The following is a 13,729-nucleotide window of genomic DNA, read 5'->3' as shown; positions in this document are numbered from 1 at the left end:
ACAATTTCGTTTACAACTGTATCAAAAGAATAAAATGTTTAGGAATAAACTGAACCAAGGAACTATAAAACTTAAACACAGAAAACTATAAAACATCATTGAAAGAAATTAAAGAAGGCTTAAACACATTCCAGCCCATGTTCATGGACTGAAATATTTAATAATACTGTTAAGACAGTAACATTCCCCAAATTGATCTACAGATTCAATGAAATCCCTATCAAAATTCCAACTTCCCTTTTTGCAGAAATGGACAACCTGATCCTAAACGTTGATAAAGAAGAACAAAGTGGGAGAACTCACACTTCTTGATTTCAAACCTTATTACAAAGCTAGAGTAATCAAAACATAAGGATAAGGATATCCTGGCATAAGGATAGATATATGTATCAATGGAATAGAATCGAGAGTCCAGAACTAAACCTATAAACATCTATGACCAATTCATTTCCACAAGGGTACCAAGACCATTAGATAAGGAAAAAATTAGTCTTTTCAACAACTGGTGCTGGGACAACTGGATATCTACATGCAAAAGAATGAACTTGGAAGTCCTACCTTATGCCATATATAAAAAGTAACTCAAAAGGATCAAAGATCTAAATGTAGGAACTAAAGCTCTAAAATTCTAAGAAGGAAAAAGATGAAAAATCTGCATGACCTTGGAATAAGCAATGGTTTTTAAAATATGACATCAGAAGAACAGAACTCTAAGAAAAAATAAATTAGACTTCTATAAAATTTAAACTTTTGTGTATTAAAGGACACTATATCAAATGAAAAGACAACCTACAGAATGGGAAATATTTTTGCAAATCATGTATATAAGAGCCTAGTAGCCATCACATATAAAGTACTCTTACAATTCAACAATAAAAGACAATGCAATTTAAAAATGGGCAAAGGATCTGAATAGACATTTTCCCTGAAGAAGATATACGAATGGCCAATAAGACATGAAAAGATGCTCTTCATCATTAGCCATTAGGGAAATGCAAATCAAAACCACAATGAGATACCACTTTACACACAGTAGGATGACTATAATAAAAAAGACAGACGATACCAAGTGTTAGAAAGGATGTGGAGAAACTGGAACTTTCATGTATTGCTAGTGAAAATGTACAATGGTACAGCCACTTTGGAAAACATTTTGGCAGTTCCCCAAAAAGTTAAACATAAAGTTATCACATGACCCAGCAACTTCCAGTGTATATCCAAGAGAATTAAAAATATACATCCATATAAAAACTTGTACCTGAATGATCATAGCAGTATTATTTATAACAGCCCCAAAGTGGAAACAATCCATCAGTTGATGAATGAATAAACAAAATGTTAGGTATCCATAAAATGGAATATTCAGCCATAAAAAGGAACTGTTATGGACTAAATGTTTGTCACCCCCCAAATCCATATCTTGAAGTCCTAATCCCCAACATGATGATATTTGGAGGTGGGGCTTTGGGAGGTAATTAGGTTTATATGAGGTCATGAGGGTGGAGCCTGTGTGATGGGATTGGTGACCTTATAAGAGGACCAAGAGACCAGAGCTATCTCTCTCTTCCACCTCTATGTGAGGATACAGCAAAAGGCAATCATCTGCAAACCAGGAAGAGGGTGCTCACCAGAACCTGTCCATGACGGCATTCTGATCTTGGACTTTCAGGCTCCAGAACTGTGAGAAATAAGTGTTTGTTGTTTAAGCCACCCAGTCTATGGTATTTGTTACAGCAGCTCGAGCTGACTTAAGACAGGAATGAAATACTATATGCTATAACATGGATGAACCTTGAAAACATTATGCTAAGTGAAAGACCCCAGACACAAAAGTCCACATATTATATGAGCACATTTATATTAAATATCCAGATAGGTAAATTCATAGAGAAAGTAGATTAGTGGTTGCCAGGTGATGGGGGCAGGGGGAAATTGGGACTATCTACTAACAGGCATTGGTTTCTTTTGGAGTGATAGAAATGTCCTGGAATTAGATAGTGGTGATGGCTGCACAACACTGTGAATATATTAAAAATCTCTGAATTATACATGTTAGAATTATTAAAATGGTATATTTTATCTCAATTTTTAAAAATTTTTATCCAAATCATATTTACAACTGTATATGAAATAGAAGCATTTGGAATAAAATAAAATTTAAAAACAGAGGGGCTGTGGATTATATTTTCCTCTTTAAAAACCTCTTAATTTTCAGTATAGCATTGTTTATAACAAGAAAAAACTGAAACCAACCTAAACATTCATCATTAGGGAACTGATTAAATTATGATGCAGTTACCAAAAAGAATGAGACATAGTACAGGTAGTTGAAAAAAGCAGAGGGCCAAACAGTGGCTGAAGTGTGATCCCATTTTTGTGTGTCTTTTTTTTTTTTTTTTGGTGGGGGGTGCCCTCACCAAGCAGTATGCGGGATCTTATTTCCCCGAACAGGGATCGAACCTGTGGCCCCTGCAGTGGAAGCGCAGAGTCTTAACCTCTGGACCACCAGGGAAGTCCCTCTGTGTGTTTTTAACGCTGTGCAAGCACACTTGTATCTGCACAAGCTCTTATCAGTGGTAACCACAGAAGAGTGGGACTTGGAGACTTATTTTTAATTTTATGCTATTTGGTATTATTTGATATTTTAATAAAAATTGTTTGAAATAGGGCTTCCCTGGTGGCGCAGTGGTTGAGAGTCCGCCTGCCGATGCAGGGGACACGCGTTTGTGCCCCGGTCCGGGAAGATCCCACGTGCCGAGGAGCGGCTGGGCCCGTGAGCCATAGCCGCTGAGCCTGTGCTCCGCAACTGTTGTGGAGAGGCCACAACAGTGAGAGGCCCGCGTACTGCAAAAAAATAAATAAATAAAAAATCAAAAAAAATTTTTTTGAAATAAAATGTTTGATTCATCCTTTGGAAAACAACTTCAAGTATTTAGATGGCTTTCAAACATAGTAGATATTCAAGTATTTGTTGAATATAACAGTTGCTGTATGCAAGGAACGCTTCTTCAAACGTTATTGTGTTTTACAATCAGAAAACGGATGTTGCCATAACATGATCTACATTTTCTGAAAGACTGTTTGGAAATGCTGCCTTATGATGAGTGCAATTTGCCACAAAGCCATTTTATGTGGTATATGTGCCACAGAAGAAAAAACATTGTTAGGTGAAAAACAACTCTACATATGAAGAGAATACAAAATGAGAAATTATATTCCTAATAACAATGAAAAATTATGTATTATGCAGTGGTTTGTGATCTTAGATATATAACGTGACCTTGATGTAAAGGTATTGTGCCTATAAGGACATGAAGGCCATTTATCAGTAAAGAGAAAATTTGCTTGGATTAATGCACACAAAGGTACTAATGATATATAATAATAGGAACATTATACAATTAAATTACATGAAAATGTACAAAAGGTATCTGTAGCGTGAGACGCCTAAAAGGTACGTTAGCAAAAATAAAGGATACATATTTCTTCTAATTCTTAATGCTGTCAGAGAATCTCCAGGACTGAATAAACATTGGAGAAATTTACTTTGAGGTAGAGATGAAAATACCAAAACAGAAATTCATACTTCTACTTATGGAGTAATGATGGCAATATAAGAAAAAAAATCCTACCTGCCATTCAAATTCGCTATCTGACCAATCCCAGTATGTGCTAATAGAAGAAGAGACATCACTGCAGACACTCCCCTCAGGGAATAAATCAAAAGACGTGAAGTCCTGATCATCTAATAGGGAATAGCAATCATCTTGATCTCCAACAGAAACTGATGAAAACAGCTCCTCACTGCATTCTGAGCTGGCCACACTTGTTCCACAGGAAGTTAAGTTCCACCTTAAAAACAACACAAAAGAAATCACAACAGAAACTACAGAACCCACACAATTTTAAGATACAAATAGGATACGATTATTACATTTATGAGGAATATGAGCATATTTTTAGATACGATAATGATATTGTGATTATTTTCAAAAGAGCTCTTATCTTTTAAAGATACATACTAAAATATTTATGAATGAATATGTCTGATATTTGTCTCAAAATTATAAGGAAGGGGTTGAGGAATGAGTCGGGGTATAGATAAAGCACACTGCCATATGTAATTGTTGAAGCTGCATGATGGGTATATGGGGTTCAATACACTATTCTCTACTTTCCTATCGGTCTGACTGGAGCCGGACTGAGTTCAAATTCTTGCTCTGTCACTTGCCTGCTGTTTGATCTGAAGCGAAACAAATCCTCCCCAAGTCTGGGTCATCATCTTTAAAACGCGGTTACTATTTACATTATATGAGAATGCATACAGAGCACTCAGCAGACATAAAATGTGCTCAATACATGGCAGCTATTATTATTAAAGGAAGAGAGTAGCCAGTGCAGGGCAGAGAAAAGCACCAACAAAGTACACAGGTAGAAGCTCAAAGTGTTTCTTATATTTAAATAACTTTTACATATCAATGATATACAGGATCATTGCAAAGATGCTGGAACAAGAAAGGAGTGATGAATAAGACTAAAATGACCAATAATTCCACTAACTAACAATAAATGATCCATAATGTTTTGGCACTTTTTTCTACAAGAATATGTACATTTTTACAGAATCAGCATTGTGTGTGTGTGCGTGTGTGTAGATAGATATTAGTATCCTACTTTTATTCACTTAACATTATATACTGAACATTTACCCAACTATATTACTTGAAAACATTTTAATGCCTATATAATATTCCACTGATTCAATGTATCATAATTTATTTAACATTATTCCTTCAATAATAGGTACTCAGGCTGTTTCCAATTCTTTTTTTGGTATTACAAATAATACTGAGATGAAACCGTTTTGTTTATAATTATTTATATAAATATATATAATCTCTCAACATAGATTATTTGAAAGGAAATTACTGAGTCAAAGAATATGAACACTTCTAAGGGTGACAGTATACTTAGCCAAGTGCCTTTTCCGAAAAGGCTGCACTAATTTGCCCTCCCCAAAGCAGTCCATAAAAGTGCTCATTTCACCACAACCTTAACAGCACCGAAATTTTCATTTTTAAAAATTTTACCTAGCTGTTAGGAGAAAAACATTTTTATATCAATTTTTATTTCTTTGATTACTGGCAAGAGCAAAATTAAAAATAATTATTAGCTATTTTGCTACAGCATTTTACTAGGTGTTAATATTTTCCTTGTTGATTTTGTTAGAGTTCTTTATATGTTAAGGATATTAACATTTTGTCTGTATTATTTGTTGCAGGGTTATATTTTTTTTAAATTTTTTTATCTTGAAATCTACAAATCTGTTTTCTCTTATAAATTTCCACTAGCTTTATATTATTAATGAGATAATCTTCATTGCTTTGGCAGTAGCCTAGGGAAATTAACCCTTAAGACATGATTTAGTATATCTGATACTAATAAGGTACTAAAATAATGACTTCCTGAATAAAAGCTTGTTATTACCTATCATTAGGTTGTTTCTCACCTTTCATTAAATCCAGTTTTTTCCTGAATCGTGTGTTCATTTTTTAAACTTCCCCTCTTATTTTATATAGCTAATCTTAATTCCAAAGTTCTTGATTTACAAAATTTGGGCATCCTGACAATTTTATGGCACCTTTTCCTTTGTACTAAAGGTAAAGTATTTTAAAGTACTGAAACACACACACACTCTAAACTATTATAGTTCAGTAATATAAAAGCAGAAGTCAACAAACTTTTATAAATAGGCAAAAACCTAAAACTCACCTAAGAATCCTAGAATACCTTGTAACATTACCTAGTTTCATCACGTGATTGCTAGGTAAGCAGTATCCTCATTTTTTAAAAATCAACAAACCTGGTAGAATTAACCAAATTGCCTCAGTCATGCAATAAGGCAATAGAAAGCTGTGAATGACAATTACAGTGAAAGTTCTGTCCTTTCACACACTCAACAAACATTTAGTCAGCATCTTCAATGTGCCAAAGCACTGTGTCATGTGTACTAGGAAAAGCTGTTAGATAATTGTTTTTAATAAGAATTTCTTTTTAGCTTCGAAAACTTAGTAGAAATGTGTTTCCCTTCATGAGTAATAATGACTCTTTTTTAAAAACTAAGCCATATTTAATAACCTAATCATTACATCACTGACAAGGGAGTCAGGAATTTGCTTGGTTTTGTGCTCTTACCTTAGGGCAAAATCAGGATGTTCCTCAGTTTTCCAGATCTATAACTTTATAACAGATATTGCAAGGTTCTGGGTATTCTTAGAAGCCTTAGCTCCTTGTTCTTTTCTTTTTTTTTTTAAATTAACAGTGGCAAGGAAATTGGTCTCATACTTGAAACAATCATTTACAAAATAGAAAACTAGTACTTTGAGTTTTTTAAAAATTCTATTATCTTCTAATATGCAAATATTATTTTAAGACAAGGTAGATAAAAACCAAGTAGGAAGTACTTTCATCCACTGCTGGTGGGAATGTTAAATTGGCACTGGCATAATCTTTCTGAAAAGCAATTTGGTAGTGTATATACAAAGAGCTTTAAAAAGGTTCATTCCTTTGGACTCAGTAATTGCCTTGCTAAGAATCTATTCCTTTCCCCAAATAGAATTTTGGAAAAAAGATGTATATACAAACATGTCCAAACAATATTACAATAGCAAAAAAAGGAAAAACAAATGCCCCCAAAACACTGGGAATAATTAAATGATATCTCTATATCTGAATAATGGTGTTTTAAAAATCATTAAAAATCATATTTTCAGGCTATTTATTGAAAAAGAAAATAAAATGTAACTGCAAATAACCTAGTCACAAATTATATATATAGCCGGATCCTGATTTTTAAAATTATGTATGTACAAAGAAATAACATTAAAAGTAACAACAGGGAATTCCCTGGCGGTCCAGTGGTTAGGACTCGGTGCTTCCACTCCGGGGGTGGGGGTTTAATCCCTGGTCAGGGAACTAAGATCCTGCTAGCGATGTGGCACAGCCAAAAAACAAAAACAAAAACGGTTAACAACATCAAAATGTTGACAGCTGTTATCTTTAGTGAAAAGGATCATAAGTGGTCTTTATAGTTTCGTATATGCCGACAATTTTCTATAATGAACTTTTATAATAGAAATTTAAGAGATGCTTTTAGACTGTTCTGTTGGTTTCAAATGTGTAATGGAAGAGCACTGTGTACGTGTGCTCAGCACTGAACTCTTCAAATTTACAAAGCCCTTACATCTTATTCCACTAAGAGAAAACTACCTAACACTAAGATCCTAGCTATAACCATGCAATTATTCACAAAGGAGACTTTCTCCATATTTTAAAAGAAATGTTGAAAAGAATCCATGAAATGGGGTTTAACTCAATAACTAGGCTTGCTGCCCAAATTTTAATTAAAAATAAAAAGCCAAGAACATTTATCTGCAAGGCTTTTCAGCAAGAATACACAGATGAAGGGCTTTCAGTGGTATTTTTCTAAAATTAAGAAAAGCATGTGCACCACATACATTCTTCTGCAGCCCTTTCTCTCTCAGGTAGACCTATTACCTCTCAGGATAAGAATCCAGGCAATGAGCACTGTGGAATACAGTCCTACTGTCAAGTTGATGAAAGCCATTCCAAATCCATGCCATTTATTCTCAGTTAACAGTCCTCTTTGTATTCATCACTGACTCCCTGCCAGAATCCCCATACAGCCACCCTGACTTCTGCTACTCCTCTGGAGCCCAACAGGCCATCAAGGTCCCAAGTTAGAGCAGATGACACAACCCCCCTACTTACTCATTCAAATTTCCAACTCTCCTCCCAGCGACCTCCATTGTCTTGGGATCCTTACCCATCCCTCCTACCCCCTCTACAGTCTGGGAAGTAAACAACATTCCATGTCATTTCTAAGGCTAATTTTTCCATTTGGCCTTCTGAGTTAATCCCATCCATCTCCTGTCATCCCACCTGATCCTGTATTTTCAATTTCTCTCTTTCCTGTGGGCTGCTTCTAAGGAGCTAAAACATCTGTTCTTGGAAAATAAATAAATAAACAAGGCAAAAAACAAATGAAGAAACCTTCACTTTTTTTTTTTCAAATTACCACATCTCTCCTTCCTTTCCCTGCTAAATTTATTGAAAAGTGTCTTCTATTCTCTCAGCCTCTGTAACCCCACAGTTCCACTCCTATCACACTACTGGAATCTCTGTTCTAGAAATCGACATTTCTAGCCTAAATACTTCCCAAAGCCTGATCCCCATTCTCAATTTGTCACAACAAGCCCCAAACCAAATTCCTCCTGCCTCTGTAATATATCTCACTTCATGAAACGTGATTCTCCCACCTGTACTCACAACTCTTCTGCACCTCTAATTCTCTAACAAGACAGGAAAACTGTGGGTAGAACAAAAGGCACACGGTAGTCTTGGGCTTTTTCTAGTTAATGGTGATTGAAAATGGGGCTCTGAAATCACAGAACTGAGTAACTGCTTTATACAATACATAGTTCATTTTGTATCCTGCCAATAGGGTATACAAAAGTGAGGCACTGTCCTCCCACATGCTTTTCACAATTGTTCAATGTCAAAGTACTGATGCACTCCTGAAAGAGGAAGAGAATAACACACTGATTAGTTCACACTAACCTCCTTCATCTCGCAACTTAATTATAGGACCTACCAATATCATTATATTTTTTTCAATTTGCTAAATGATATCCTTTTTTGATGACAGTGGAAGTTACCGTGGACAAATGCTAAGAGAAAACCCACAATTACACCAGAAAAATCCTGTCCCCCAAACTAAAAAAAAGCCTTAAAACTATATATATATTCCATATTGATATTTCAATTAAAAATGAAATAAGTTTTAAGTTTTTTTGGCTTACTGACGTTTATTTTATTCCCCCCAAATTCTAGACAAACCCAACTTGGTCATAAAATCCTAAAAGATACTCCTAGAAAAGTGAATTCTCAGGAAGCTGGCTATGTTCATGTAATTTATTTTCCACTGAACCTAGACCAGTGACACACCAATCTAAGTCACAGGTGACTCTAAACGCAACGAACATTCAAACTTAGGAATCATAAGTAATAGTGCCTTGGCTCTCTTGATTAACGAAGACTGCATAGATACCCCAGAGCAGACACAAAATCATCATCATCATAAGGCCCTTATCAACAGCATTATTTAAACAATCTCCATAGTTTTGTTATCAGGTAACAAGGAAGAAGCAAAATAAAGGTAAATCAAGTACCTACCCATTGACAAGCTTTCTATTTTCAATGAAACTTGTTTTATAATGATTAAACCCAAGGCACGATATCAGAACTCAATGATTCAGATCTGATTTCTGTTTTGGATTGTTGCTTGAATTGGTGAATGTGCTGTGACCCATACAACTCCAAAATAAAAGAACTCCCTAAACTAAACTTTGCCCACATACATGATTTAGCTGTTTTCTTCTCCCTGAAAAGAAATGACTGGAAGCATATGGTCCTCTCAAACGCCATCCTGAGGAGCGGGTAAGAAGGCAGAACGTTCCAGAAGGAGAAAAGATTTAAAAAGCAAGGTAGCCTAGGGCAGAAACATCACCTGCTGTAAGAATTGCTAATTCCGCTTCCCCTCATCTCCGCTGAGGAGGGTACAGAGCAAGATACACTAGACCTGCTACCATTCCAAGCCTTGTGAAAAGTAGGGTAGGAGAGGGGGGTTTAAAAAAGCAGGCAGTAACTAGAAAAAATGCTTGACTTGGGAAAACAGGGGCTGAACAAGAACCTCCCCCTCTATCTTCACCACCTCATGCTGGAAAACAACGTTGACCCTACCAAGGTCTGTAAGACAAGGGGTAGAAAAACACAAGGATAAAATTGGGAGGAGGAGAAAGAACAGAACAAGCTGTAAGAAATGTATTATTCACCATGCTTCACTCCCCATCACCCCCACACATTTTGGCAGCACTTACCCTCAGCCTCTGTCCCCACTCCCTTGCCCTCATGATTAGAGCAGGCTAATTCTGAGATCATTTAACTTTCCCGTGTATATGATTTATTCCAGTGCTGCAAAACTTAAAACATCAAATATGTGCATAAGTATTCTTTTACCTTATTTTCCAATGCAAACAATTCTAAGCACACTTGATTTCATAAATATGTTACATTCATGCTATAGTCACATCATGGGTTTCTGTGAGTTAGTCTAAGAAACCATAACAACCATTTATAACACTAGAGCCATTAGTTCTGTTCCAAGTTTCATCACTGGCTCCGAAGGAGTAATCCTGGCTTTGCCTGACTCGGTTTTATTAACTTGGGCACAGTCTTTTCTCTCTGGGCCTCAGTTTCCTCATTTTTGCAATGAGGACTTGGAACAGTTGTAACAAGTTTACTACCGTTTTCTTTTCACACGTGTTATAGCGATGTTCTGTATGATTATTTAATCGTAACACCTTGTTTCCAGACTATAACTTTCTTTTAGGTAAGAATCATATTTTATATATTCCTTGTACTTGGTAGAAGGTTAGTAACTCTGTAGATTGATTTAAGGGGTTGGGGGGGAGCATGCAAAAGTCATTAAAATGTGGAAGGATTTGTTCGTGTTCATATTGTAAAGTGGACCAGAAATCAGAACTAGACTCCTTAATTCAACTCCAGTATTTTCCATAGCTGAATCCCTCTCTCTCTCTCTCCTCCCTTGTTCTCCACCCCCCCAGGCCTCTGTGTGTGTGTGTGTGTGTGTGTGTATACACACATATACATATAATATGCACCTATGTTATAGGTTGGGGTATGTGTAAAACATCTTCAAATCCCCCACATTTGATATAACACAAATGCCTGCATGAGAGAATTCTCCAGAACATTCTACCTTCCAATAAATCCAGTTAGGGGATGCACCCTCTGAATAAATTTGTATAAGCAAGCCCATCCTAAGCTTCGCTGCATCCTTCCACTGGGGGAGCAAACCAAAGGATGTGCTTCAGGAAGGAATCTTCCAGATTTAAGCTTATACATTTTGGCAGGGCCTAAAGCGCTAGGGCAAAGAGTTCATAGAGCAAAGAAAAAAAAGAAGAATCGCCTGGTTTCCTAGAGCTTCACTAAAAAAATGGGGGGTTGGGGGGTGAAAATAGGGCTATGAGACAGGTTAAAAATTGGGAAAAGGAAGATTCTAGCTTTTAAAGTGCCACCTTTCAAAAAGATCGACTTTTGATTTTGATCCATCGGAAATCCTCTCTATGGAGGATTGGATTGTACCGGAAATGGAAGGGGTTAAACTTTTGAGGGTGAATGAAAACAGGGAAGCATCTAAGAATCAAGGGTTGGGGCTTGGGATTCGCAGGGTACAGATGGGGCGGGAGGGGGAAGGGAGGAGTCGCTGGGTCAGAAGATGAATGGGGGAAAAGAGAGAGAGTAAAATGCCGGCCAAAAAGAAAATCGGAGGACAGGGGTGAAATGGGGAGGGGAAGAGGGAAGGAGCCCGGGAATGAGCGCTGGGCGGAGGAAGGTGGGGGAGGGGGCGACTGGAAACGCAGACCCGAGGCGGAGGGCCAGAATGGGGGGAACCCGGCGTTCTCCGGCTGGAAGCAGGGGTGTGGGCAGTCTGCCCCTGCCCTCAGCGGAGGTTTGTACCTGTTGGTGTGGAAGCGGTGGAGCGGATCCGTGCGATGGCAAGACGAGAGCTGGCAGCCGAAGTCGCTGATGTCCAGGCAGCCCGGCTCCTCGCTCGGGCAGGTGCCCACCCCGCGAGGGGGTCCCAGAAGCGGGAAGGGCTCCTCAGGGGTTAGAAACTTCTCGTACGAAGTGGTGGCTGACGCTTCGTCGGACATGGTTGGAGATGGCCTGGCTCGGGCTCCCTCTCCGGCCCCCAGCTGCTCCCGCGACCGTCCCTGCCCCCACTCTAACCTGTCCGCTGTCGCCGCCGCCGGGGTGTGCCCGCCGCAGCTCCCTGGCAGGCTGCGCACCGCGGCCCACCGCTGCCCGGGGACTGCCGGGCGGCACGAAGGGGCTGCTCGAAGCTACAGGCGCCTGCCGGCCACTCAGCGCCTCAGTGGTCTCTGCAACCACCTCAGCCGTCGCTGCCGCTGCCGCTGCCGCTGCTGCCCGGCCCAACCCAGTCAGTGCAGCGCCGCCGCCGCCACCACCCGGCCCGCCCACTGCGCTCGCCGCTCGCAACTGCAGCAGTCTGCCCGACACCCGCAGGGAAGGGAAAGGCGGCGGGAAGCCGCTCCCTTTGCCCCCTGCTGGCGCGGAGGAGGAACTGAATCTCCGCCCGCCGCAGCCCGCGCCTCCGGCTCCGCCCCGCCCCGCCCTGCCCTTCACGCGTCGAATCAGGGATTCCAGACGCTGGAAAGGCCAGGCGCTTCAGGCCAACCTCCTCCTCCGCTTTCTCACCCTCGGCTGATTACTAAGCAGCAAGCCGCAGTCCTGAGAAAAGGGACTTGGCCAAGGTCACACTGCGGTGCGTGAGAAAGAATCCGGAGGCTCTGGTTCCCAGCACACTCGATCACCCTGTCCCAATTCAACAAGTAATTATTGAGCTCCTGAAGTGTGTGTGCCCAGCACTGTGCAATGACCTGCAGGGGAAGTGGGCCAAGTAGGAAGAAATAGTCCCTGCTTCACCCTTGATCACCTAACCCCAGAACTGCGCAACAGCCACCAGGCTACTTAGAGTTGCTGGACACGTAGTGTTCTTTTGTGCTCTGTGCTCTTGCACGCATTATGCATTCTGCTTGGAATGCCCTGCTGTTTCTCCACTGCTAATCCTTAAAGCCCAGCTCAAACGTTACCTCCTCTGTGAAGCCTTCCCTGACTCCCAAATGAGACTTAGGTATTTCTGCCAATGCTCCCGTAGAAGATATATTATGGCGCTAAACTTGTTCAACTTAAATCAACTTACATGCTTTTCTTTCTTCCTACCTGTTTCCCTTTTCTCTGTTTTCTAGACAGTGGTTCCAGATCTTGGACGTGTAAATTTTTAAAAATAGAGGAAAACACAACATTGCCAATTACTTATTTTGCCAAACAAAGACAATTTTTAAAACTACCTACTATTTCATAAAAGGAAGAACATTTTAATATAAAATGATAAGGACATAATCTCTCAATAAAAAATATATTTAGCTTCACGGGAAAACATCACAATGAACTTTGAGGGAAGCATAGAACTAAAGTAGGTGGAAAGAAGAGGAACAGTGAAAGAATGCAGGAGGAAGGGAAGGAGAAAGGGGGTTGGAGAAGTGGGGAGTTTTCACCCGAGCCCCAAACAGTCTTAAACTCGGTGCCTTGTCCTACCAATGCAACTTATAATGAAAACAACTCCTCAACCACTCCTTAAAATTTACATCTTGCTTCAGTTATTTGTTTACCCAACTGTTGAGTATGTGTGTCTTCTTTAACTTAATTTAGAGATTGTAGAGGTGAGAGTGATGATGGTTTGAACTGCGGTCCCAATGCACCCATTCTCAGGGGCCTGGGACTAGTGAGATAGAATGGCCCATAGCTTAGTCCCCACAAACAAGAGACTTGATTGTCCAAATGAAGCAAGAGTCAAGTGCTGCATTATAATGTAGGTACTCAGGTAATAGCACCAGAAAGTCTTAATAAGAAGCTAACAAAATAGCCTAATTTAAACATATATTTTGTACACATACTTTAATAGGACAGTGTTTTTCAAACTGGAATCCAATGACAGTCTGAGTTTTTCTACAAGTATGTCTTACTTTTACATCCAGTTTCA

The 13,729-nt window shown here is 39.2% G+C and overlaps 1 protein-coding gene across 1 annotated transcript in view; it reads right to left on the bottom strand.

The window, feature by feature from the left end:
• FAM199X (family with sequence similarity 199, X-linked) overlaps nucleotides 1-12,164 on the bottom strand; it is a 28,368-nt gene extending 16,204 nt beyond the window's left edge. The window contains exons 1-2 of the mRNA XM_079910104.1: nucleotides 11,623-12,164; nucleotides 3,633-3,852 (exon numbers count right to left, since the gene is read on the bottom strand). Of these exons, the coding sequence (XP_079766230.1) occupies nucleotides 3,633-3,852; nucleotides 11,623-11,819 (417 nt within the window). The 5' untranslated portion in view covers nucleotides 11,820-12,164. The remainder of the gene's footprint in view (nucleotides 1-3,632; nucleotides 3,853-11,622) is intronic.
• Nucleotides 12,165-13,729: the final 1,565 nt, after the last annotated feature.

This window comes from Stenella coeruleoalba, assembly GCF_951394435.1.
Source record: "Stenella coeruleoalba genome assembly, chromosome: X".
NCBI classification, from domain to species: Eukaryota; Metazoa; Chordata; class Mammalia; order Artiodactyla; family Delphinidae; genus Stenella; species Stenella coeruleoalba.
This window is presented reverse-complemented; position numbering and strand designations above follow the sequence as displayed.